This window comes from Erythrolamprus reginae, chromosome 1 (assembly GCF_031021105.1).
Source record: "Erythrolamprus reginae isolate rEryReg1 chromosome 1, rEryReg1.hap1, whole genome shotgun sequence".
Lineage (NCBI taxonomy): Eukaryota > Metazoa > Chordata > Lepidosauria > Squamata > Dipsadidae > Erythrolamprus > Erythrolamprus reginae.
Genome location: NC_091950.1, coordinates 373956679 through 373982705, shown reverse-complemented (window position 1 = coordinate 373982705; position 26027 = coordinate 373956679). Strand labels below are relative to the sequence as shown.

The window sequence follows — 26027 nt, the reverse complement described above, 5'->3', positions numbered from 1 at the left end:
CTTAGTTCTAGGTCAGTCCTCTCTTTGAGTAGGTACCAGCCATTGCTTCTTGTCCTGCCTTCAGATGCTTTGGAAAATAGGTTGACCTCATTTTCTTTGTCGCAGACCCTTAGTTAGTGGAACACTGCTATCATGTCACCCCTAGTCCTTCTTTTCATTAAACTAGATATACCCAATTCCTGCAACCATTTTTGTATGTTTTAGCCTCCAGTTCCCTATTCAACTCTATTGCTCTTCTCTGCTCTTTTTTGGCAGGCAACAATTTATCATTTTTCCAGAACAGCTTGATGGATATTTTTTATTGACCTGGTATTACCCAGATGTGTTAGACTACAGTTGCAATTCTCCCTAACTAGTGGTCAGACAAATGGATGGGTGAGACTGCAAATTAGGGAGGCTCGTTTTGAATACATTCGTAATTTGAAATGCTATTCCAGCCTTGAAGATTGTGGCTTCCTGTGGGGCAGTCTGATTATTCTCATTTGTTTCAATAATTTCTGTCCTTTTGCAGAAACTATGACCATCTTGTGTGAAAACTGCAACAAGCCAGTCAGAAGGCAAGAATGCAAGGTCTCTGCTTCTATATCTGTTCCTAGGCGGAAGATCTGCACTCCAAGACCTTTCAGGTCAGTGACACGATCTTGTAATCCTTTCTGCCCACTGGGGTTTAGAAGAGGGGAAAGATCCCCAACCATGTTCAGACATTATGTTTTGGGCACAATGAAACAGTATGAACATAGTAAATCTTGGTGCCATTGTCATGTACTGTTTCTAAGGGCAATAGTTTGCAGTGGTTCTATACCCATGATGGCGAACTATGGTACACATGCCCAAAGTGGCATGCAGAGCCATGTCGCCTGGCACGCACATCAGCTTTTCCATTTTCAGGCTTCTGGTGCACATATGCATACGACAATCAGCTGGCCTTTGTGCATGCAGCAGTGCCGGAAATAGGAAAAGCTAGTTTTCCATTTTCCAGTGTGAACATTCACGCCAGCCAGCTAATTCGCACTTGTGCATATGTAACAGTAACCGGAAGTACATTTCCGGAGGACGGAAGCACTCCTCTTCCTGCTCATGGCCCAGACACGGAAAATGCTCCCGTGCTGCACCCACCCCCGTGCGCTCCCTTTACAACACTAGATGCTGAAAAGGTTCACCTTCACTGTTCTATACTATTGGTTGGTCCAAAACAGAGTTGCTGTGTTGCTAAGTAGACAGTACATCCATTATTTTCAGGAACAGTTTACTGAGAGAATGGTTTTTTTCATCTTTCTCTTAAAATAATCTTCAGAGGCCTTACTCTTCAGTGTTTTTATTATTTCTCTTAATTGGAAGAGGGTAACTTTTTCAATAATGGCAACAACATTCATAAAATATTCCCCAACACCATCCTTTTGCCAAGAAGATCATCAGCCAATTGAGGTCCATGACATTTAGAGGGCATAAATTTGGAGTAGAAGCATGTACCGTATTTTAAGCAGTTGTTTCATTACCCTACCTCTCATTTCACTTTTTTAACCTACTTTTTAGAGTCTGTGATTTCATATATGTGAATATATTTTCATTTACCTAGATCTTTTATTCTTAACAGTTCCATTAAGTGTAGTATCTCCATTTTTTAAGAGATTGCTTAATTTTGGGGTGCTATAATTCTATTATTTATTTATTTTGCCATATTTGCCATTACTTTTGACATATAGTTTATCAATCCCTTAAAATTTATTTTTATTATTATTTTTGGAGAATAGAATATTATCAAGGGACATTTAAATTCCATAAAAACTGACTATAAAGTATCAAGTTAATGGCAGCTTTTAGTGACCACATATAAGGGACACTTCTTATGATGAGTCATAAATTATATATTTAAAATTTTGTTTGTTAAATTTGTTAAATGCAATTATCTGTTCACTTTGGGTGGACAACTGCAGGTCAATCACCATACAACTTTAAAAAATAAAATATATTCTGAGTGCTTCTTATTCATGATATCCTGCCATATCTTCTTTCCTCAAAACCTACTTCTTTGATGCCTTTAGCTGTCCACAATCAGAATATGAGGATAGTAATTTTCTCTTGCTTTGCTTCCTTGCAACTGGGAATTAAAAGAACGGTATTAATGCTTTTGGAGAACCAAGAACTTTGAATATTGCAGAATTAACACAAGCAAAGAATTACTCTATGGAAATTAAAATGCAGACTGCATGGACATGCTTCAATACTTTTTCATTAAGCCTAGTCAGGTTCCTAGTGGGTCAGCAACCACTTCAAACAACTAAAATTATTTAGGGCTTTAAAGAGCAACCTTCTATAAAAAGAGCATTAGCACTTAGTGCAACTGAAGGAGAAATAAGATGAGAATTACTGCATCTTGAAGCATACTATTCTGTACTTACTGTAATTTTTGGGATCTTTTTAAAAAGTGTTTACCTTCCTCTTAGCATCAGAGAGCATTGTAATAATCTAACCTGGACTACAAAAAATAGATATATACTGCTCAAAAAAAATAAAGGGAACACTCAAATAACATAATCTAGATCTGAATGAATGAAATATTCTAATTGAATACTGTGTTCTATAGAAAGTTGAATGTGCACAACAGCATGTGAAATTGATTTTCAATCTGTGTTCCTTCCTAAATGGACAGTTTGATTTCACAGACGTTTGATTTACTTGGAGTTATACTGTGTTCTTTAAGGGTTCCCTTTATTTTTTTGAGCAGTGTACATTCCCAAATAGCAAACACTGTCATAAAGCAGGCATTATGATCTGTGCAGAAAATAGAATTATGATGCTAAGAGGAAGGTAAAGTAGACTTCATCAGTCCTGCATGTATCGCATAAAGTCAAAGTATTTCTTGACTATTTGATCTAAGTACTACAAGCAGATATATGGAAATGTAATAGCTCAACCAATCAGCTAAGAGGCTAAGGTGCAGCCTTGACAGTAAGTCTCACTAAATGCAGAAGGACCTTCTTCAAAGTAAACCTTTATAGGATCATGGTAGAAGAGTGTCTTCTTTCTAAACCAGACACTGTTGTTGCTAGGATTTCTCCAGTGGCCAGATTTTTATGCCCACTAAATAAACACTGCTCATAACAGCTTTATAGGATTAGCACAGCTGTTCCAGAGCCCCTGCAAATCAATTGCTTCCCCTTCTGAAAGACAGGCACGCTGAGCACTGAATGCCGGATGAAGAGCAGAGAGGCTCAGTTACAATAGCTTCACTTTTTTAGGGCAGTGCTACTCAATCTGCTGACTTTAAGATGGATAGACTGGGTAGACTGAATTTAAGATGGGGTGTTGGTTATTATCGTCAGACCTATTCTAGAATATAGTTCACCTGTGTGGAATCCACACTGCATATCAGATATTAATACAATCGAAGGAGTCCAGAAATACTTCAGAAGAAGAGTCCTTCACTCCTCCTCACATAACAAATTACCCTACTCCTCCAGACTTCAAATACTAAATCTAGAAAATTTACAACTACGTTGTCTCCGAACTGATTTAACTGTTGTTCATAAAATCATACATCATAATGTACTCCCTGTCAGTGACTACTTCACCTTTAACAACAACAACACAAGAGCACGTAATAGATACAAACTGAATGTAAATCGTTCCAAACTTGACTGCAGAAAATACGATTTCAGCAATAGAGTGGTCACCGCCTGGAACTCATTACCTGACTCTGTTGTTGCTTCCCCCAACCCCAAAATCTTCAACCTTACATTATCTACAATTGACCTCTCCCCTTTTCTAAGAAGTCTGTAAGGGGCATGCATAAGTGCACCTATGTGCCTAATGTCCCTTTCCTACTGTCTTATTATCCTTTCTATTACTACGTTCTATTTATGTTATGTTATGTTATGTTATGTTATGTTATGTTAATATGTACTATAATACTATACTTGTTTGACAAATAAATAAATAAATAAAAATAAATACCTATAAAGCTCTACATGGCTCAGGGCCAGACTATGGGATCTATGGGACCGTCTCTTGCCACGTACTTCCCAGAGACCAATAAGAGCACACAGAGTTGGCCTCCTCGAGGTACTGTCGACTAAGTAATGCAGGTTGGCAGGACCGCAGGGAAGGGCCTTCTCTGTGGCTGCCCCGGCTCTGTGGAAACAACTACCGCCCGATGTCTGTACTGCTCCCACCCAACCGGCCTTCCATAAGGCCACAAAGACCTGGCTTTGCTGATAGGCCTAGGGGCCATGAATTGTACATTTTTCATGGCCAAACAGTATGAGTGGTGTATGCAATTATGACTGTTTTTAATAGCAAATGGAGTTTTAGTTTTAGATACTATATTCGACTTTTTCTATTGCTTTGTATCTTTTTGTATCTGTATTATATTTTTTGTAAGACACCCTGAGTCCTTCAGGATTGGGCAGCATAAAAGTCTAATTAATTAATTAATTAATTAATTAATTGAATAAATAAATAATAAACAAACTCCCAGAATTTCCCATCCATGAAACTAGCAGAATGCAGTTGCTTTATAAGCTGTCGGTTGCCACGGGGAGAGGTTATGGGCTGAAATAGACAGTGCAGAAGCAAAAACATAGGACTGGTCAGACCCCTAGTGACTACTAAAAGGAATATCCTGAGGGTAGAAAGTTGACTGACTAATCAGAATGGAGTTTTGGTTACTGTATTAGCATAATCAACAATTACTTTTAAAGCACCTGAAGTTCTAGATATCCGTGACAGAATAGAAGCCCTTGCCTTCGGTCTCAGTGTGACCCAGGCCCCAGCTAGGATTAATTTAGTGATACACAATGAGCACTTTGGATTAAGTACAACTGGACTTAGGCTCCCCACATCTTTTATTTAACAACAACAATAAAAGCTGGCTGTAAAGCTGAGCTTTATTAAACCTTACAAGTCCTTTTGATACTTTAAGTTCTTTTACCTCCAATTCCTTACACAAATTAATGGCTGCGTGATGGTTGTCATGGGAACATAATCTGCAATGGTGTGTTGCATACTGAATTTTCTCATTGAGTGGCCATTTTGGATAACACCAAAATCCTCTCAAATCAGCCTGCTACTTTTCTTGTCTCCCCAATTCTTTGCTGCTGTCGTTTCTTTATTGATTACCATTTTCCAAGGTTTTTTTTTAAGTATTCCCTTACAAAGAGAATTTGTAGAGAAACTAATGAATATTTTACTTTCTGAGAATCCAGTGCTAGCTTATACCTGGAGGACTGTTTCCTCAACTGAATTGGGGGTGACTAGACAATGAGGCCTCTCTGTGCTTTTAGTCTGCAGGTAAATAAAAGGTAGGTAGCAGATGGTGCCTTTTTTCTGGGCCCTGTGTGAAAGCTGCAAATTGTCCAGCTCGTTCTTGAAAAGCTTGGGATTCCCTTTGTCCTCCTTTGTGCCTAGTTCCCTCTTTTGTCAGATTCCTTTCACAGTAATGGCCATGCTGCTGTTTGCAGCTTGACCAGTTACCCAGCTTTCAGGTGAAGTAGAGCAAATGAGTGGCTCTCATTGCCAAGAAAAAACCTGTCATGCTGACCGCCTTGATTCCTAATGTGCTACAGCCTCAAAAATAACCAGGCAAATTCCCTGGCTTCCTGCATCACACTAAGCCAACTACAGTGGTACCTCTACCTACAAACACCTCTACCTACGAACTTTTCTAGATAAGAACCGGGTGTTCAAGATTTTTTTGCCTCTTCTCAAGAAACATTTTCCACTTACAAACCCGAGCCTCTGAAACTACCTGGAAAAGGCAGGGATAAGCCTCTGTGGGGCCTCCCTAGGAATCTCCTGGGAGAAAACAGGGCCGGAAAAGGCAGGGAGAAGCCTCCGTGGGTCCCTGTAGGAATCTCCTGGGAGGAAACAGGGCAGTAAAAGGCAGGGACAAGCCTCTGTGGAGCCTCTCTAGGAATCTCCTGGGAGGAAACAGGGCCGGAAAAGGTGGGGAGAAGACTCTGTAGGGCCTCTCTAGGAATCTCCTGGGAGGAAACAGGGCCAGAAAAGGTGGGGAGAAGACTCTGTAGGGCCTCTCTAGGAATCTCCTGGGAGGAAACAGGGCCGGAAAAGGTGGGGAGAAGACTCTGTAGGGCCTCTCTAGGAATCTCCTGGGAGGAAACAGAGCCTCCACCCTCCCTGTGGTTCCCCAATTGCACACATTATTTGCTTTTACATTGATTTCTATGGGAAAAATGCTTCTTCTGACAAACATTTCTACTTAGGAACCTGGTCATGGAACAAATCAAGTCCGTAAGTAGAGGTACCACTGTATATTTTTTATTGTAGTCACTCTATGACAAGAATACCCAGAGGTGGGCTGCTAAGGTGGAACGGTGACATGTGCTCGTCCCCATGGCTCTGAGTGCTAGCCGATTCCAGCGCAATTCTGCTACTGTAGCGTCCACATACGATTTCGCTACCTTCCCAGGTGCAGTTGCAGAAATACGCTGGACTTTGCTAGCACTCAGAGCCTCTGGGGAGAGCATACGTCGCCATTCCACCTTAGCAACCCACCTCTGAGAATACCCTGGCAACATTTTTGAGGTTTGTTTCTTTGGGGTTTTTTTTTGCTGTGTTCTCTTAAAGCAGCACTTTAGCCACCCCTCCCCGCAAAATTAGATCAGCCCCCAAGGTGCTGGCTGACTGAAAGCTATTAAAAATAGAGCTACTTTGGAGAGCCTTTGAGACATGAATGTCATCAGTTTATAGATCTGTGGGAGCAAGGGTTGATTTACTTGCCTTTTTTGCTTTGAGTTTACTTTGTTTTGCTGCATATTGACGGATATATTGTAAACCTCTGAGGATATTTCTGTTTGCAGCAGGTATAAATCCAATAATAATAAATGCTGCCTGCGCATCAAGCCCAACCTGGATGAGACAGCCCTGTGTCATTCTTTGTTGTGCTGCTGTTAAAGTAGCATTTTCTCCTTTATTCTGCCATTCCTTGATGACAGCCTCAAGATGTACGCCTGTTAGCATTCACCAGTCATTTCTTGGAATGAAGTCAGATGCCTAAAACAAGAACAACAGTGGGATAAATAGATGGAATATCTAGATAACAGAGTAGAATAGATCCCTACAATAGATGGAGTGGTAAGTGATAGCAAGAAATCCAAAGCAGGTGGGAGAGGGATCAACAATGGGACCACAAAAAATCCATGCTGGTATAGTATTTTGCAGACTCGAGAATGGTAGGAAAGCAATTCAAACCTCTTCTTCTGTTTCTTCTGTTGAACTCATCTTCATCTGTTCTTTCCTACACTAGATAAATCCATGGGGCAGCTTGCCTCCAGATGTTGTGAATGCGCCAACACTGGAAGTTTCTATCTAATTCTAATTCTACTAATTCTTCTAATTCTTCTAATACTAATTCTTCAAATACTTCTAATACTTCTAATTCTAGATTGGGACCCAGAATGACTGAATGGCTTGTTAGCTGTGTCCACATGATGTGCTCAGCCATAAATCAGGCAATGAATTCAATGCACAAACCCCTGAAAATTGGGCAAATTGAGTAAATTGTGTTAACTGCAGGGGTGAGCATGTCACGCAAGACCAGTCAATAAGAATCATAATGGAGAACTTTGCCATCACATCCGTGGCAGAAACTGCCTGGGGGAAAGGAGATTTGAGTCTATGAATCATACATACTAAGGTGCTTTATTTGGCCTTAGCTTAATTGTGTTAATATAAAATTAGTGGGATTCATTAAGTGAGCTGGCACACTCTGTCCCCTAACCAATCTGAAACCTCATTCTGGAAAAATGTGCACTATTTGAAGGTGCTGCATTTGTGCTCTGAAGCCCCTTATGAACAGCCCTAATAAACCTCGCAACTGAAACCCACTGACAACCTTTCTCATTCAATTTATTGAATTCCTTTTTACATCCATGGTGACCACAACTACATGTTGTGGCAGAAATTCCCACACTACTTTTTGTCTATTCAGAATTTTCCTCTCTGTGGTTCATTCGAAGACTTAGTGGCAACCAATGATCAGCACTGCTAGTCTTCAAATTCTTCCCAGATCATAGCAATTCCCTCCCCATTAAAGAAAAAAAAACTTACCAATGAGCACTAAACTTCACTGATGTACTGTGAGCTTGCTAGAAATGTTTAATTAAGGCACAGAACATTTCACATGCAAAAGCCCATCTTGAACAATAGATGTTTTATGACCATTCAGAAATGATGTACTGAAAAAAAGCTTTCAAAACTCTATATTGAACCTGCAATTTGGTACATGTTTGCTTTGGAGTAGGTCCTATTTAACGAATTATTTCTGAATAAAACATTTATTATGATTCTGCTGTTAGGACAGTGATAAGAAAGACTTTCACACTTTGAAGTGACCAGAATATTTATTTTAAGGAAAGCCTTCTCAATACTTATAGAACAGGAGTTATAATTAACATTCTGGTTTCATTTGCTGGATGACTTGCTTAAGGCCATGCAGCAAACTGATCACAGTTAAGTAGTATTTGAAGTTCTCAGACTATGGAACGTTTCAAATGTTGCGTGTCCCTTGAGGATGCTGTTGAAAAGCTTTCTTGTTTGTGGCAGTTACAGTGGATACAATCATTAAAAGCTGTTTCCCACCCGAGTAGTTCTGTTAATGGGCAGAGCTTTCGTAATACCTACTGACAGAAACACACGGTAAGGGCAATGGCTATCTCTAAAACAGCTTTGTCCCAAAGGTTTTAGGATAATGGTTGTCCTTGTTTCATTGGCCATCCAAGCTGAAGCTAATGAGCCTGACTTAGATAGAGAGAGCTGCTGGGCACATTCCAATATTTTGATCCCAGGTCTCCATTCTAAATTTTGTATTCCCCAAACCCCCTCCTCAGCTGGCACTGACCATTTATTTGGCAGATGTATGCGAAAATTCTTAGCATGCTGATTCTACTCTGATTTACAGTTTGACTCTGATTAAATTAGCTAAGGTAAGATCATTTTAAGTATTACTTCAGGGCTACCTTTCTCATTAGGTACAATGACACAGGCAACTCAAGCAGCTGATGATAGCAGCCAAAGAGTAGTTATTATATGCCTGCGGTTTCCTGGGGCAATGTGTTGTGTTTGTTCATTCATACTGAAAAGCTAAGAAAGTGAACACGTGGGAAGGTTGCAAATGGGCAAGGGAGGGCAAATAAAAGCCTTACTAGGTCCAAATAAAGATAGATATTTCTCTTTAAAGCTCTTCCCAAGTCATGAAGATTTGAGTGTACAGGCATCCATCTACATACACACAGTTTTCCCACTTTTTCCATTATTGTTCCTATCTCTTTTCAATGACTCAACCTAAATCAACACATAACCGACTTTTATGATCATATTATAAGTAACTGCATTCTCTTTGCTGATGATGTTAAACACCAATAATACTTCTATCCTTCAAAAAGACCTAGACAATGTATCACAATGGTCTGATAACTGGCAACTTCAAATGTCAACCAATAAATGCTCTGTCTTACACTTTGGCAAAAAGAATCAGAACACAAAAACAACTTGGAGGACCCAACCTTGTAGATGATCCCCACTCTGTAAAGGACCCTGGAGTACTCATATCTAATGACCTAAGTGCCAGAGCCCATTGTTGCCAAAAAGGCACTAAGAGTTGTTAACCTAATCTTGCAAAGCTTCTTCTCTGGCAATATTAAACTACTAACCAAAGCATACAAAACATTTGCCAGACCAATCCTTGAATACAGCTCATCTGTCAGGAATCCGCACTGCATATCGGATATTAATACAGTTGAGAGTGTCCAGAAATATTTCACAAGAAGAGTCCTCCACTCCACTGGTCACAACAGAATACCTTATTCCACCAGATTTGAAATGTTGGGCTTAGAAAACCTAGAGCCACACCTCCTTTGATCTGATCTAAATGTAGTTCATAAAATCATCTACCACAATATCCTACCAATCAACGAATACTTCAGCTTCAACTGCAATAGCACAAGTGCACAAAATAGATTCAAACTCAATGTAAACTGCTTGAAACTCAACTGCAGAAAATATGGCTTCAGCAACAGAGTGATCAATGCATGGAATGCAATCCCTGACTCTGTGGTTTCTTCCCCAAACCCCAAATCCCAAAAACTTTAACCTTAGACTGTCTACAGTTAACCTAACCCCATTCCTAGGAAGTCTGTAAGGGATATGCATAAGCTGAAAGCTGTTATTGAAGCATCCTGGTTTTCCATAATATTTCAGCCGTGCCTCAGGCTGATAGCTTCCATGCCATGCCGCATTGAGGCAATAATTGCTACAAAAGGGCCCCAAACCAAGATAACATATGCATGCTTATACTTTTCAAAGGTCAGATATTGTTCTATGTACAATCCTTATTTTATTGATTGCATATAATATTATAATTTTCTGAGATGGTGGATTTGGGGTATTCATGAGCTGTACCCCATAATCATCACAATTATGACAAATCATGGCTTGAACTATCTTGCCTTGCATTTAATGAGTCTCTCCCATATATTACATTTCACCTTTTAAGTTGCATTACTGAAATAAATGAACTTTTGCACAATATTCTAATTTTTCGAGTTTCACCTGTATAGTTACGTGAGACCTATGTTACCAGGAAAAGTACTAGTCATAAGATTAGTTAACTATTGTCATCCCCAAAAGAGAAATCCATAGGGAAGAATGGAGTAATGTTCAAATAAATGTGCTGTATTGCTGTAAAGCTGACTGTAGATCTGTAGGTCAGCGGTTCAAATCTCATCACCGGCTCAAGGTTGACTCAGCCTTCCATCCTTCTGAGGTGGGTAAAATGAGGACCCGGATTGTGGGGGCAATAGGCTGGCTCTGTTAAAAAGTGCTATTGCTAACATGTTGTAAGCCACCCTGAGTCTAAGGAGAAGGGCGGCATAAAAATCGAATAAATGAATGAATGAATGAATGAATGAATGAATGAATGAATGAATGAATGAATGAATGAATGAATTTTGGCAGGTTATTTTGCGCATGCAAATATTATTTGCATATTAAATGTTACTTGGCAGGTTATTTTGCGCATGCAAAAAAAATAACCGTAATCTCTTTCGTGCGCATCCTCTCACGAGATTTTTCTTCCTGCGCAAACGCAGAAGCAAAATCTTGTTGGGACACACACCAGCTGCACGCGCATCACACTGGTGGCGGCGGTAGGTAGCAACCCTCACCTGAGTGTAAGACATGTGTACTTCCACTCCCAGAATTCCCCAGCCAGCATTTGGGATTCTGAGAATTCAACTCCACAGATCTTAAAGCTTCTGAAATTAAGAAATGTTTCTCCAATCTACTTTGAGGAAATATGTTTTATAGGTTTGGAAATAGGTGAGGAACAAAGGTGTATGGCTCATACTTTGCACTCTTGCAGGTCAACGAAAGGCGCCTCCAAAGCTCGTCGGGATCAGATCAATGTGGAGCTACAGACTCTTCGGTCTCTTCTGCCCATCTCAGAACAAGAGAAGGAACAACTGTCGTACCTGCACACCATGGCTCTGGTCTGCTTCCATATACGAGAGACTCAGCTTTTTAATTCCGGTAAAAGAAAAATCCCAACTCTTTCTGTAACTTGTTCAGTAAATGCCAGCTCACTTGCCATAATCAAATCATATTTATTTGCCATAATCAAATCATATTTCACTGTACTGTACGTCATTTGATTTTCTTATAAAAGTTTGATCAACTTCAGGAAGAAACTAATGTTCAATGGAATACACACCATGTCATACTGTACAGTTTTCAACATATGTAGAGAGATATATTGATATGTGATCAGCAATCACAGAAGCAGTTTACCAGTTTGTATTTAGAAACATAGCTAAGATTTTTAAGGGTTCATGTGTTGATTTTGTTTGTGGGAATGGAAGGGAGTACTGACTACGAGGGATGTGAATGTCCTTTAAGAATTACAAGTAAGTAAGAAAGTCATAATTGCTCCTGAAAATAGTGAGTAGTGAGTCATCACTTATTTCAAACTATGATTATCATGTGACATCCTCCCATTTCTGTTTAAGAGTCTCAATCGATCCCACTTCCAGCAGAATTTAGATCTTTATTTGAAAATGTTCACCTGCAGACTCAGACAACCAGAAGTTAAATCTTCTGCTGGCCAATCCAGATTTGTTTTCTATGTACATTATAGGTTCCCTAAACTGTATGTGGTTTTCTCTTGGCTTCACACAATGTAATCTACACTAGCAATAACACCTAGACTTATATACCGTTTCATAGTGCTTTAAAGAATCAGCAATATTGTCCCCAATAATGGGGGGGTCCTCATTTTACTGACCTCAGAAGGATAGAAGGCTGTGTCAAACTTGATCCAGTCAGGGTCAAACTGGTGGCAGACACCAGAGTTAGCCTGCAACTACACTGCATTCTAACCACTGTACCACCATGGTTCCCTATCTCAGATTGCACAATTCTTGCATAGGGAAGGTGCCAAAGATAGCCACTCCCTTTCATTTCTGTTTGCAACAGGTGTGGGTTCCTCCCGGTTTGGACTGGTTCGCCTGAACCGGTAGAGACCCACTGGTGATGTCATAATGACATCACTGAACCTGATCAATTGGTTCTGCCATCTTGTTTTGAATTTTTCTGATTTTTTTATTTCTCCCCCCCCCCCCCTTTCTGATCATGCACAGAAGCCAAGTTCTGGCACTGTGCATGCAGTCGCCATCTCTTTTTTTTTTTGGCTCCTTTTTTCTGGATTTTTTGTTACTGTGCATGCGCGCACATGAAACATGCACACAACCATGAGGGGTGCCCATACAGCTTGGAAGGGAGCAAACTGACAGCAAGGTAAGTTGGAACCCACCCCTGGTTTGCAAGACAGGTTTTTTTTTCCATTTTGGGTGCGTTCATGAAGTTTTTGAAGAGCCTCGGTGGTGCAGTGGTTAGAGTACAGTACTGCAAGCTACTTCTGCTGATCACCAGCTGCCAGCAGTTTGGCAGATCGAATCTCAGTAGGCTCAAAATTGACTCAGCCTTCCATCCTTCCAAGATCGGTAAAATGAGAACCCATTCTTACTCTCTGTAAACCGCTTAGATAGGGCTGTAAAGTACTGCGGTGGTATATAAGTCTAAATGCTAAACGTTTTGGGGGAGAGGAAATATAATCTAAATATAGGAATGCACATTTAGCCCAGTTGAAACTTCATCCAAGCCCTGTCAAAATCAGCTAGCTTCTTGATTTTACTATCTTTTGTAGTTCTCTTGGAGCAACACTTTGATAAGCATTTTCTTCAAACTTCACCTCATGTCATTGGTCGTTCTGCCCCCAAATGCCTGTAAGTCTGCATGTTACTTTAGAATGCTAATCTTCTCTGCCTGCCACATATTGCCTCAAGTATAGTAATAGCTGTGACTAATCTATAGCACTTGACTCCTATGTTATTAGGTTTTCTGGGAGTGCAACCTGATCCAAAGAGATCCCAGAGCACCGTGCTTACATTAGATGTCCTGAGATCTAATCACTCAGATGGGATCAATAGGGATCAATATCTATTTACACTAGCTACATTTTTAATCTTATGATTCCTTGTGATCCCTTGTCATTTATTATAACTGATAACTGGATTTCCCGTTTGACACGATAATAGACATTGGTTCTGATCTAAACCATCCTTTGCATGTACACCTTCTTGTTTTTACTCTGCACTTCCTCTGTCTCCGCATGGACATTTCTATCCTCTAAAAAATCTGTTTTGTGAAGGAACCTCCAATCTGCGCTTATCTATGGGCTCTTCCTTATGACATATGAGGTTAACTTAAACAATATATTTCATTCCAGACCTTAACCTTAGGATGTCTATGACTCTGGGAAGAACCAACTCGTAGCCTCTGGGTTGCAAAATATGCCTGCCTAGTGAGTCTTCTGCAATTCTCTGAAAATTCTACACCCATTTCATACCTCAATTGCTTCACCGACTAGGAAATTAAAAGGGAGAGATTTTTTAACATTTTATTATTATTTTTCTCCACTTTTACATCATAGCTCCATCTACTTTTACAGCTGACTGTGTATTTCTGGCTGCCAAACCAAATGACTTGCAACATTTGGCTAGTAAAAATGTTCCCGCTATATAATCCTTTGGCGGGCTTAAAACTCTTCATACATATTTTTCAGAGCAGTATTTGCTATTCCAAAGAGAACCTCTTGTGGTGTCTTTATTATATTTTATGGTTTCAAGACAGATATTCAGACATCACGTGTACACCCTACTTATTATAAGTTTGCACTTGCAATTTAAATATAGGTGTATGTGTGATCAGAAAATGAAAATAGAGAAAATATCTGATTCCATGTGTTACTAATGATTGGTGTTGAATTTTTTTTAGAAACTTCAATGAATTTCAAACATGGATCTGCATTGTGAATAATTTGCATCCTTCTTTGTGCTTAGGGGAAGCATAGAATAGGCCATAAAAAGCAGCCATGCTGCATGCAACAGCTGGCATTATCAGCTCCTACATATTTTCCATCATGTCTTGCTTCCCCAAAGGTGTCTTTTACCTGCAGAGCTTTTTCTGTATCCATTTTATTTTGATTTTTTTCCCCTATAGAATAAAACAGAACAGAACAAAACTCTTTCTTGGCCAAGAGTGACACACAAAGAATTTGTCTTTGGCACATATGCTCTCAGTGTACATTAAAGAAAAGATACATTTGCCAAGAATCATGAGATACAAACTTAATCATTGTCATACAGCACAAATAAACAATTAGGAAACCATCAATATTAATATAAATCATAGGGATACAAGCAACAAGTTACAGTCATACAGTCATAAGTGGAAGGAGATGGGTGATAGAAAAAACTAGTAGTGCAGACTTAATAAATACTGTAGTTTGACAGTGATGAGGGAATTATTTGTTTAGCAGAGTGATGGCGTTCGAGGAAAAAACTGTTCTTGTGTTTAGTTGTCCTGGTATGCAATGCTCTATAGCAATGTTTTGAGGGTAGGAGTTGAAACAGTTTATGTCCAGGATGTGAGGGGTCAGTAAATATTTTCACAGCCCTCTTTTTGACTAGTGCGGTATACAGATCCACGATGGAAATCAGGTTTGCAGGAATTGTGTTTTTCTTCTGCAGTTCTGGTTATCTACTGAAGTCTCTGTCTATCTTATTGGATTGCAGAACCGAACTAGACAGTTATAGAGGTGCAGATGACAGTCTCAATAATTCATCTGTAGAGTGTATCAGCTGCTCCTTAGGCAGTTTGAGCTTCCTGAGTTGGCGCAGAAAGAACATTCTTTGTTGTGCTTTTTGATGTGCTGTTTTTGATGTTAGGTGACCATTTTAGGTCTTGAGATATGATAGAATCTAGAAATTTGAAGGTCTCTACCGTTGATGCAGTATCAGAAGATCAGAGCATAAATCAACATGTTTTTAGTTATATTTTATATTCTTCTGGAATCTATATTTTTGCAATACCCTTAGATAAAAAGAGAAAGTGAAAGACATAATGACCTTCATATTCTGTTATAATTATGTTCAAATATGAGCAGGCTCTGTTTTGCTCAGTGCATTTCCTGAAATAAGATGTTTCCCATCTATAATATGAGGGAAGAAATCATCTGGCAAAAAACAAGTCAGACTTGCATCTGTTTCATTACAACTGATCCTGTGGGAGAAAAAATCACTGTAATAGTTCAATTAGTAAAACTGACTAGACAGCTGATGACCTATTGACTCATCTTTCAGAGAAATTTCCTTCCTAAACAGAGAAACAAAATAACCATGGCTAGGGAAAAAAATATAGTAGGAACAGGAGTGACTTCCAACTTTCTACTGGGTTCCCCATTGATTTTGATTTTAGGGAACTGACAAGGCACTTCAGAAATCATGATCATTCAATAACTGTGGTGACAATGCAGTCAGTACAACTTTGTGAACACAACTGGTGTGAAAATCCTTGAAATTTCAATTACACAGAGTAATGAATCCTTAAGTTTGTACACATTGTTTATGTTAGAGGATTTCAGGTTCCTTGATTCAATTTTCTTTGCAAAATCCAATTCGAATCAGTCACCAGGAGCAAAGGTTTATTTTTCCAAGCTTTTGGGCTCCTGCTGGAACCCATCATCAGGGAACTTCTCTCTCTCAAGGATATTTGAATTGGTCTGTTCTATACGTATTTATACATTTCCTGGTAGTGTATAGCGTTTAGTTGTTATTTGGCATGTTGGTGGCTGACTATTAGGCTTTTCATTGTCGTTTGCTTATTCTACCACACCCTCAGCTCCTAAGTATCTGACAAATTGGCAATAAATCAGCACTCCTATGCTGGACCCGATTCTCAGGCTTCAGTAATTTTTCTGGCTATTTTTTTTCTGCTCAACCAACTGCTTAAGGATGAACAGGCCATAATTACAGCACAGATGGCCAGATTCTGCGCAGCAGTAGTGGGGATTCATCACAAATATGTGTCTTCTTCGCCATAGCGATGCACACACACACCAACTGTTGCTAGCCTTTAAGTGTCTAATCCACCATAGCTAATTTATACAACAAATGTGGCAACCTTGTTTATTCCTTTCGCTAATAGTATTAAACTGACTATAGGCCTCACATCTTATGGATTGTAATTTTAGTAGTATTGACTATGTGTAATTGACAGATTGGAGTTTATCACGGATTTTATCTGTTATTTACTGTTTTATCTTGCAACCTTTGATTGTATATTTGCTGAGTGTTTTTGTTTGTTGGTATCTGGTCTAGGACTGTAATAAAATTGAATTCAACCAACAATCACAATAACTGTGAAACTGAATGCATGTCCTTGTATGCATGAGATAAAGAAATCATTGCTTTGTTCTATTCAGAATTTTACCCAATGATGTGTAGAACCCATGTACCACTCTCTTGTTTCCCCAGGCTCACATCAAATGATATCCAAAGAACTACCTTTTGCTGCTGCTGCTGCAGATCCAGAACTGGTGTATTCACTTTCTGGGTTCATTCTAGCTCTCACTTCAAAGGGAAAATTGGCCTATGTCTCTGAGAATGTATCACATTTCCTTGGGTTTTCTGTGGTAAGCATCAATCAATATTACAGAAGGTGAGGCACCCCAAAATGCCTTGCATTCAGCATGGACTTTCGAGATTAGACTTGGCAGGAATATAATGGAAGTTTCAATTCTGCTGCCAGTCTATTTTGTGTAATAGTAGTTTAAGATTGAACCTTTCTAGGGTAGCTGCTCAATATTCTTTTAAATACGAATGGTTCGGGGTTTTTGGCATGCAAACTATGTTTGCTATTCTTAGCAACTAACTATTAAATGTTAGAGCACCATTTGCTTAAAACCCTGAAGCTTTTGTTAGAATCCTGCAGGATCCAAATATCCTTTTAAAAGAATGCCTAACTTCCAGGACCATATTTTCATGCTGAAGTATAGCATTTATTCCTAAGACAGTTTTAGAAGCAAAAAATCATTGCAAATAAGATATTTTTATCATATGTATATATATATATATATTTCTAGGTAGAACTGCTAGCCCAAGGCAACTCCATCTTTGACCTCTTGAACAGCACAGCAAGCAAGATCATGCAAGAAAAACTCTCCTTTGCCCATCAGCATCCAGGCACTGGTGAGGACAAGAAGGGGTTGGCAAAAGGTCTTTTCAGCTAGGGGGAAACTGAATCTTTTTCTGATAGCAATATTTTCTAATTATTGAGTTCAAATGTTCTCCATCTATTCTAGAGTTGGCAAAAAAAACCCCACCACTGCTGGCATAACATTTGCTATCTATTGCCAATTCTGAGTCTTGATTTGTGTGTTACACGTAATATGTATAATTTTGACTCAGCCCTGGAATTCCTAAACCTTTCCATGGATGAGTCATTAAGTTACATTGAACCCTGCTTCTTTCTTTGTTTGTGCAAGACGTAGCCGTGCCCATAATAAGTGGGAATACATTTTAATAGGGCTCCTGTCTTACCAGGTAGGCAAAGCTGAAGTGCTGTTAAAAACAAGGATTTGCTCTTTGTTTGACAGTCCAATTTGTCATAGTGGATGGCCAACCCTGGGTGGTTGTGCTACCAAAAAGTGTAAGAAAACTTGTTGACAAATGGGTTGAAATATAATTATTAGTCATCCTACTTTAATCCTAGGGCAGTGATGGCAAACCTTTTTTCCCCCGGGTGCCAAAAGTATGTGCGTATGGACTATCGTGCATGTGTGAGTGCCCACACTTATAATTCAATGCCTGGGGAGGGGCAAAAACAGTTTCTCCCATCCCCCAAAGGCCCTCTGGAGTCTGGAAGTGGCCTGTTTCCCAATTTCTGGTGGGCCCAGTAGGCTCATGTTTCTTCCTCCCCAGGCTCCAGGGAAGCTGGCGGTGGGTAAAAACACTCTCTCCATCCCCCTGGAGGCTCTCCGGAAGCCGAAAATGCCCTCCTAGAGCCTCTGTGTGAGCAAAAATCAGTTGGCCAGCACACACATGCACGTTGGTGCTGAGCTAGGGTAACAGCTCGCATGCCAGCAGATATGGCTCCACGTGTGCCATAGGTTCACCATCGTTATGCTAGGGAAATCAATAGTTTTACTCATGGTGGCAGAGGGCTGGCTTTAGACTAAGGCTGAATAGACATTGACCTAGGACACCAAAACCAATACTGTACTACCTCTCCTTCTGAATCATTTTAAAAATGCAAGTCTTTGCACTGGTGGGAAAGTTGATACGATCTAGGAGTGAAAAATATCCTTCAGCCAGCACTAGTTTGGGAGGTTAGTTCATTGATTGATTTTTTTAAAGTAACTTTGGTTTTAGATTAGCTAGTCTTAAATTTAATTGGATTTAGGATATTTTGTATTGTTTTTATATGTTGTAAGCCACCCCAAGTCCTCAGAGAGGGGCAGCATATAAATTCAATAAATAAATAAATAAATTTATTAATATTAGGAGTTTTGAGAACCCTGCAGTGTACAGTATGGATCCAAACTGAGGATTATTAAACTATTTTGGTTCAACAAACTGCACTCCTGTTCTGTTTGAAGATCTTCCATCCTTTAAGGACACCTGTAAATGATGCAGCTTCCTCTCCTTCCCAGCCTACAGCAGAAGACAGTTATCTTGAGGTTTTACTGATGTGATATGGAAATAGACCACCTTCTCCCAAAACCAATATTGCTTGATGCATGTTCAATGTTAGTTTTGCTGCAATCAGGGTAATGAAAGGATTGGAATCTTCCCAGCTTCTTTTGACAGCTTTTGGTTATTGTGGATATTATTATTATTATTATTATTATTATTATTATTATTATTATTAATTGGACTTGTATGTTGCCCCACTCCATGGACTCGGGGCAGCTCATAGCATATATTAAAACATAACAATACAGTTTATCCAATTAATATACTAAAAAGATTCTTTAAAATTCTGACTTTAAAACATTCATTTGCATTCATTCAATAATCACATTAACAACATTGGGCAACGACATGCCCATTTCTCTCCTACTCCAAGGTCATTTTTGTTCATTTGTGCTATATGACCGTGATGGCGAACCTATGGCATGCCTGCCACAGGTGACACGCATAGCCATACCGGAGGACATACAAGGTATTGCCCTATGTCAGCTCCAGCGGGCACGTGTGCACTAGCCAGCTGATTTTCAGCCTTGGGGAAGGTTGTTTCACCCTCTGGAGGTTCCAAGGAAACTTCTCTGAAGTCCCGGAGTGAAAAAAATCACCCAAAGGGTAAATTCGACATTCGGAAAAATGGATTTCCGGTTTGCCCGTTGTGCTTTTTTTCGCACTCCAGGGCTTTAGGAAACTTCCCTAAAGGCTCCCGAGGGCAAAAAACAGCCCAATGGGAAAACTTGAAGTCTGGTTTTTTGAACAGCCAAACTGGGTTGCCCGTTTTTCACCGTCCCAGGCTCAGTGAGGCCTGCATGCGGGGATGGGAGGGATGAGCCGGGGTGGCGCAGCAGGTAGAGTGCTGTACTGCAGGCCACTGAAGCTGACAGTAGATCTGAAGGTCAGCGGTTCAAATCTCATCACCGGCTCAAGGTTGACTCAGCCTTCCATCCTTCCGAGGTGGGTAAAATGAGGACCCGAATTGTGGGGGCAATAGCCTAGCTCTGTTAAAAAGTGCTATTGCTAACATGTTGTAAGCCGCCCTGAATCTAAGGAGAAGGGCGGCATAAAAATCGAATAAATAAATAAATAAATAAAGAGGGAATGGGTGTGGGCACTGGGCACATCATGCATGGTAGCGTGCATGCGCACACACACATTTGACATGGGACCCAAAAAATGTTCGCCATCACTGCTATATGACATCTGGAGAGGATCAGTAGAATTGAGAAAATGATTCCTAGACCTTCTCTAGAGCAAACTGCCTATCAGTTGGTCACTTACAGATCTGACAGACAAGTTACAGCAGAATCTGTACTTGTATTTTTATTTCCTTAGCCCCAGCCCTGTTACTGTGTGCAAAATGATGGATATTTTTCCTACAAGTTGAAAAAAATGTTTGATGATTGTATGTCTACATGTCTACAATAAACTAATGGTATTATTTCCAGTGCATAAATCTGGTTTATATTTATTTAATCATGTTGTCTATGGGAGAGGCAAATATTAATTAGGGTTGTTTTCTTGTTCAAAGGAAGAAGAGAAATTTGCTAAATTTTCTCCATTCTAGATATTTTATTTCTGTATTTTTGTGTTCCTATAGAGAAAACATTGTGGATATCAGAATGTCATGCTGTTAGAAAGGGGAGATTTCAACCACAGCTGGAGCAATAACAAGGCGTTTTAAATATTTTTCAATGTACTGCATTATAATACAAGCAATAATAGAAAAAGCAAAATGTTAAAACGGACCTGTGAATAACTTGCAATATTTCTCTTCTTAAGTTAGTACTGTAGTTAAAAACTATTAATCATCTGTTTCAGGTTTTTGCTTCCTTACAAAAGTTATACTAATTTGCAACATAATCTCATACAGAGCCATATACAGTGGTACCTCATCTTACGAATGCCTCTAACAAACTTTTCAAGATATGAACCCAGTGTTTAAGATTTTTTTGCCTCTTCTTCTGAACTATTTTCACCTTACGAACCCAAGCAGCTGCTGCTGGGATGAAGGGGTTTCTTTTCCCCCCCTTTTTTGAAGAAAGAAAAGGGAGGGGCAGCTTGGAGGAGTAAAGATTTTGCATGCTTGCAAAAGCACTGAAACGGTGTCTTTTTAAGAAAGAAAAGGGAGGGGCAGCTTGGAGGACTAAAGATTTTGCATGCTTGCAAAAGCACTGAAACTGTGTCTTTTTAAGAAAGAAAAGGGAGGGGCAGCTTGGAGGAGTAAAGATTTTGCATGCTTGGAAAGGCACTGAAACGGTGTCTTTTTAAGAAAGAAAAGGGAGGGGCAGCTTGGAGGACTAAAGATTTTGCATGCTTGCAAAAGCACTGAAACTGTGTCTTTTTAAGAAAGAAAAGGGAGGGGCAGCTTGGAGGAGTAAAGATTTTGCATGCTTGCAAAAGCACTGAAACTGTGTCTTTAAGAAAGAAAAGGGAGGGGCAGCTTGGAGGACTAAAGATTTTGCATGCTTGCAAAAGCACTGAAACTGTGTCTTTTTAAGAAAGAAAAGGGAGGGGCAGCTTGAAGGACTAAAGATTTTGCATGCTTGCAAAAGCACTGAAACTGTGTCTTTTTAAGAAAGAAAAGGGAGGGGCAGCTTGGAGGAGTAAAGATTTTGCATGCTTGGAAAGGCACTGAAACTGTCTTTTGAAAAAAGAAAAGGGAGAGGCGCCCCCCTTGCCTTTCTTCCTTCCCACGCACCCTTTAGCCTAGCCTTGCTTCTTCCACCCGCCCCCTTTAGCTGCTCCTCCCTGCCCTCTGTTTGCCTCCCTTCTAAAGTTTGGGATTGCATTATTTGCTTTTACATTGATTCCTATGGGAAACATTGTTTCATCTTATGAACTTTTCACCTTACGAACCTCCTCCTGGAACCAATTACCGGTAAGTTCGTATGATGAGGTACCACTTTATATTGTATGAGATGGGTGGCTATATAAATTTAAATAGTAAATAATTTAAAATCACAAAAATTTGAAGCAACGCCTTTCTGAATTTTTTTTTTCTTATTTGGCCAACAGTTTGAATGTAACATTTTCGTTGGAAAAATGTGTACTGTATATAGGTTTACTATTCAGTAACCAGAATTATAAAGACTGTGGGTAAAGTGAGATGCATAGAATTATACTAAAATTGAAATTTTAAATTAGAAAAATATCATAACCTGTTCTTAAGCTGTCAGCCAGGAATGTGAGAGGAAAGGCTCAGTTTATAACTTATGGTAAATTGTAACCTGTTTATTGAAGTCTATGATTGAGTTCACAGAACACATTAAATCAAAAACAAATCCCATAACAATTTACACAATTGCACTTTAGCCTGCCTTGCAAATTTCAATCTCACGTTAAAAGGCAAATTATTCTTCTCCATTTTATTCTGCAGAAATTGAGTTCATCACTGAAATGCGTATCTCAAGAGCCTTTCGAGTTAAGTATGGAAGGAACCTTCCAATAGTAATGCGGGGCAGATTCCTCCCACTTGACACACAGTTGACGTCCGCCACTCCTGCTCTGACTTTTGTTGCTTTCTGTGCTCCTGTCCCCCATGGGGTTGAAGAAGGAAACAACATGTCCCAGAACTCCACCTTCAAGAGCCAGCATACATTAGATATGAAGATTACTGAAATGACTGAAAAGTAAGGACCAAAGTTTTGTGTGTGCATCTATCTGGAAATGATACAGATAAAATTGCCAGATGCCTAGAAAAGGGAAATCTGCCTTAAAATTATGTTTTAGCTTGCATTCATTAGCAGGTAGCTTGCATTCTGTAGCATGAAGACCTGGTAGTACATATGTGTAAAACCCATAGAATCAAGGCTAAATAAGAGCCATGGTGGCGCAGCGGTTAGAGTGCAGTTCTGCAGGCTACTTCTGCTGATCACTAGCTGCCAGTAGTTTGGCAGATTGAATCTCACCAGGCTCAAGGTTGACTCAGCCTTCCATCCTGCCTAGGTGGGTAAAATGAGGACCTAGATTGTTGGGGGCAATATATCCTGACTCCGTAAACCACTTAGAGAGGGCTGTAAAGCACTGTGAAGCGGTATATAAGTCTAAATGCTATTGCTAAATGTTGTACAGGTAATCCATGATTTACATCTGTAATTGAGCCCACAATTTCACTCATAAGTTGTGATAGTTATAAAGCAAGTCAGCGTGTAGTCACATCCAATTTTATGACCTATTTAGTGGCAGTTGTTAAGCAAACCCATTGTTTAGTATGGGGTGTTTCTTGCTGCAGGCTGGAAGCAAACATGGCAAAAACTTTGTAAATTGCGGTTATATGATGGGGGATGCTGCATACAGCTACAAAGATCCAGGGTGGTTCAATGGTTAGAATGCAGTAGTGCAGACTAATTCTGCCAACTGCCAACAGTTTGATTCTCACCAAGTCAAGGTTGATTCAGCCTTCCATCCTTCCAAGGTTGGTAAAATGAGGAACCATTTTTTTGGGGGGGCAATATGCTGACTTTGTAAACTGTTTAAAAAGGGGCTGTGAAGCACTATGAAGTGGTGTATAAGTCTAAGTGCTATTTCTATAAACGAGAGTTGGTTGCTGAACATCCAAACATAGTCAAGTGATTTCAGGGGGGACAGACATGAAAACTTTGAATCAAGGTAGTAAATCCTGTTTTGGTGCTGTATCACAACTTTGAACACACGCTAAGTGACTGGTCATAAGTCAAGGACTATGTGTAAAGAGTTGGAAAATCTATTCTGAATACAGGTAGATCTTGACTTACAGCAGTTCATTTAGTGACCATTCGTAGTTACAACAGCACTGAAAAAAGCACTGAAATGACTGTTTTTCACACTTACGAGTGTTGCAGCATCCCAGTAGTGGATTCTAAATCCCGTCACTAGTGGTTTACTCATACGTGCGCTTGCACTCGCACACGCAATTCTTCTGTGCATACCCAGATGCATCCTGGGAGGGTGGGTGGAGTCTTCTACCACCACTACTTGTTTGCTGAACTGGGCCAAACTGGCAGAAACCCACTGCTGCAAGATCCCCATGGTCAGGTGGTCAAAATACGGATGCTTGGCAACTGGGTCCTATTTATGATGCCAGCAGTGTCCCAGAGTCACGTGATCCCCTTCTGACAAGCAAAGTCAATGAAGAAGCCAGATTTACTTAACAACCATGTTGCTAATTTAACAACCACAGTGATTCACTTGACCAGAAAAGTCGTAAAATGGGACAAAACCCACTTAACAAATTTCTCATTTAGTGACATAAATCCTGGGCTCAGTTGTAGTCGTACATTGAGGACTACCTGTAGTAGCTTTCCTAACAATAAATATACACTAGATCAGTGTTTCCCAAGCTTGGCAACTTGAAGATATCTGGACTTCAACTCCCAGAATTCCCCAGCCAGCATTCTGGGAGTTGAAGTCCAAATATCTTCAAGTTGCCAAGTTTGGGAAACACTGCACTAGATCATTGATGACGAACCTATGGCATGGGTGCCACAGGTGCCATACAGAGCCATATCTGATGGTACGTGATCAGTTGCACTAGCTCACTCCAATGTGCATGTGTGTGCTAGCCAGCTAACGGCAGTTTTAGCTTCCAGAGAACCTCCAGGGGGGTGGAGGAGGGCATTTTTACCTTCACGCAGCTCCTTTGGAGCCTGGGTGAGGGCTTTGGAGCTTGGGGAGGGTGAAACACGAGCCTACTGAGCCCACCAGAAGTTGGGAAACAGGCTATTTTCAGCCTCTAGAGGTCCTCCAGGGGGCGGGGAAAGCCCTCCCCAGCATAGTTCCCTCTAAGCTGAGCAGTGAGCAATCGCTCACTTAAAAATCATCATCAACTCAGAGTTTTCCAAACCTGCCCAGAAGCCGAGAGGGAAAGAGTGAGAGGGAAGGAGAGAGAGAGGAAGAGAGGAAGAGAGAGAAACAGATAGAAAAAAGAGAGGAAGGAAAAGAAAAAGAATGGGAGTAAGGAAGAGAGAAAGAAAATCAAAATCTAGTTTGAAACTAGCTCAACTATTTAAGTGGCATTTTGATATTGATAGAGTTGCCCTACTATGAGCTCACTGTTATAGACACACAGAACAGTATTTTATTTTGAAATTCTCTGAGGCAAAACAGGGTGGGTTTTTTGTTTGTTTGTTTGTTTATTTATTATTTCTGTGCCGCCCAGTCCCAAAGGGACTGCCGCTCAGACACTATACTTTTCCGTCCACCCCCCAAAAAAATTAGAGGGAACACTGCTCCCCAGGTGTTGAATTATGGGTGTGGGCACTCGTGCATGCGTGGTAATATGGGCGCATGCTCTTTCGAAACTCGAGGAAAAAAGGTTCGCCATCACTGCACTAGATGTTTTATCTATCATAATTGGCCATTTCACAATAGAAATATTCCAAGGATATTATTTATTAAATTATGTGATGTGTGTTCTTTTTTCAATTCAGTGTTATTTATCACCTTGGTTATAAGAGAGAAGAATTAATTGGTCGGTCTTGGTATTGTCTCCTGCATCCTGAAGATACTGGAAAAGGGGCAGAGATGCACAAAAACCTGAGTAAGTACTGCATCTGGGACACATTAATAGCCTCCATTGGAGTCTGGCAAAGAAACAATTGCACATTTCTGCTGTTTCATAAGTATTTCCAATGAGCAACTTACAGCAGTTTTTACATGGGCCATTAAAAATCCCATTACTCCTAATAATTTATCATATTATCTGAAGACAGCAGGAACCATTATTCAATAACACATTCTTTGTTAACTATTGGATGGTGTCCCCTTATTCTGTTCATTACATTTGTAAATCACCAAGGAAACACAATTGTTACAAATAAATAATAGCATTTCTGGGTGGGTTACAAATTAAAAGCATGTACATGAGACCAATAAAATGGTGATAATAGAACGGGTCCTATAAAAACAAAACAAAGCTAGCTGTGCAATAGTACATAATAAAGTCAGCAATCT

The 26027-nt window shown here is 39.9% G+C and overlaps 1 protein-coding gene across 2 annotated transcripts in view; it reads left to right on the top strand.

Annotated features, from left to right (window-relative positions):
• Nucleotides 1-516: 516 nt before the first annotated feature.
• The window catches only part of LOC139161848 (neuronal PAS domain-containing protein 4-like), a 33093-nt gene continuing 7582 nt past the window's right edge, over nucleotides 517-26027 (top strand). Inside the window, exons 1-6 of one of the 2 annotated variants that reach the window (XM_070741493.1) lie at nucleotides 517-626; nucleotides 11378-11544; nucleotides 16887-17044; nucleotides 17495-17600; nucleotides 22474-22726; nucleotides 25505-25614. In XM_070741493.1, coding sequence (XP_070597594.1) covers nucleotides 517-626; nucleotides 11378-11544; nucleotides 16887-17044; nucleotides 17495-17600; nucleotides 22474-22726; nucleotides 25505-25614 — 904 coding nt within the window. Of the gene's footprint in view, nucleotides 627-4997; nucleotides 5301-11377; nucleotides 11545-16886; nucleotides 17045-17494; nucleotides 17601-22473; nucleotides 22727-25504; nucleotides 25615-26027 lie in introns of those variants that run through there. The other variant, XM_070741501.1, reaches the window with a different exon arrangement.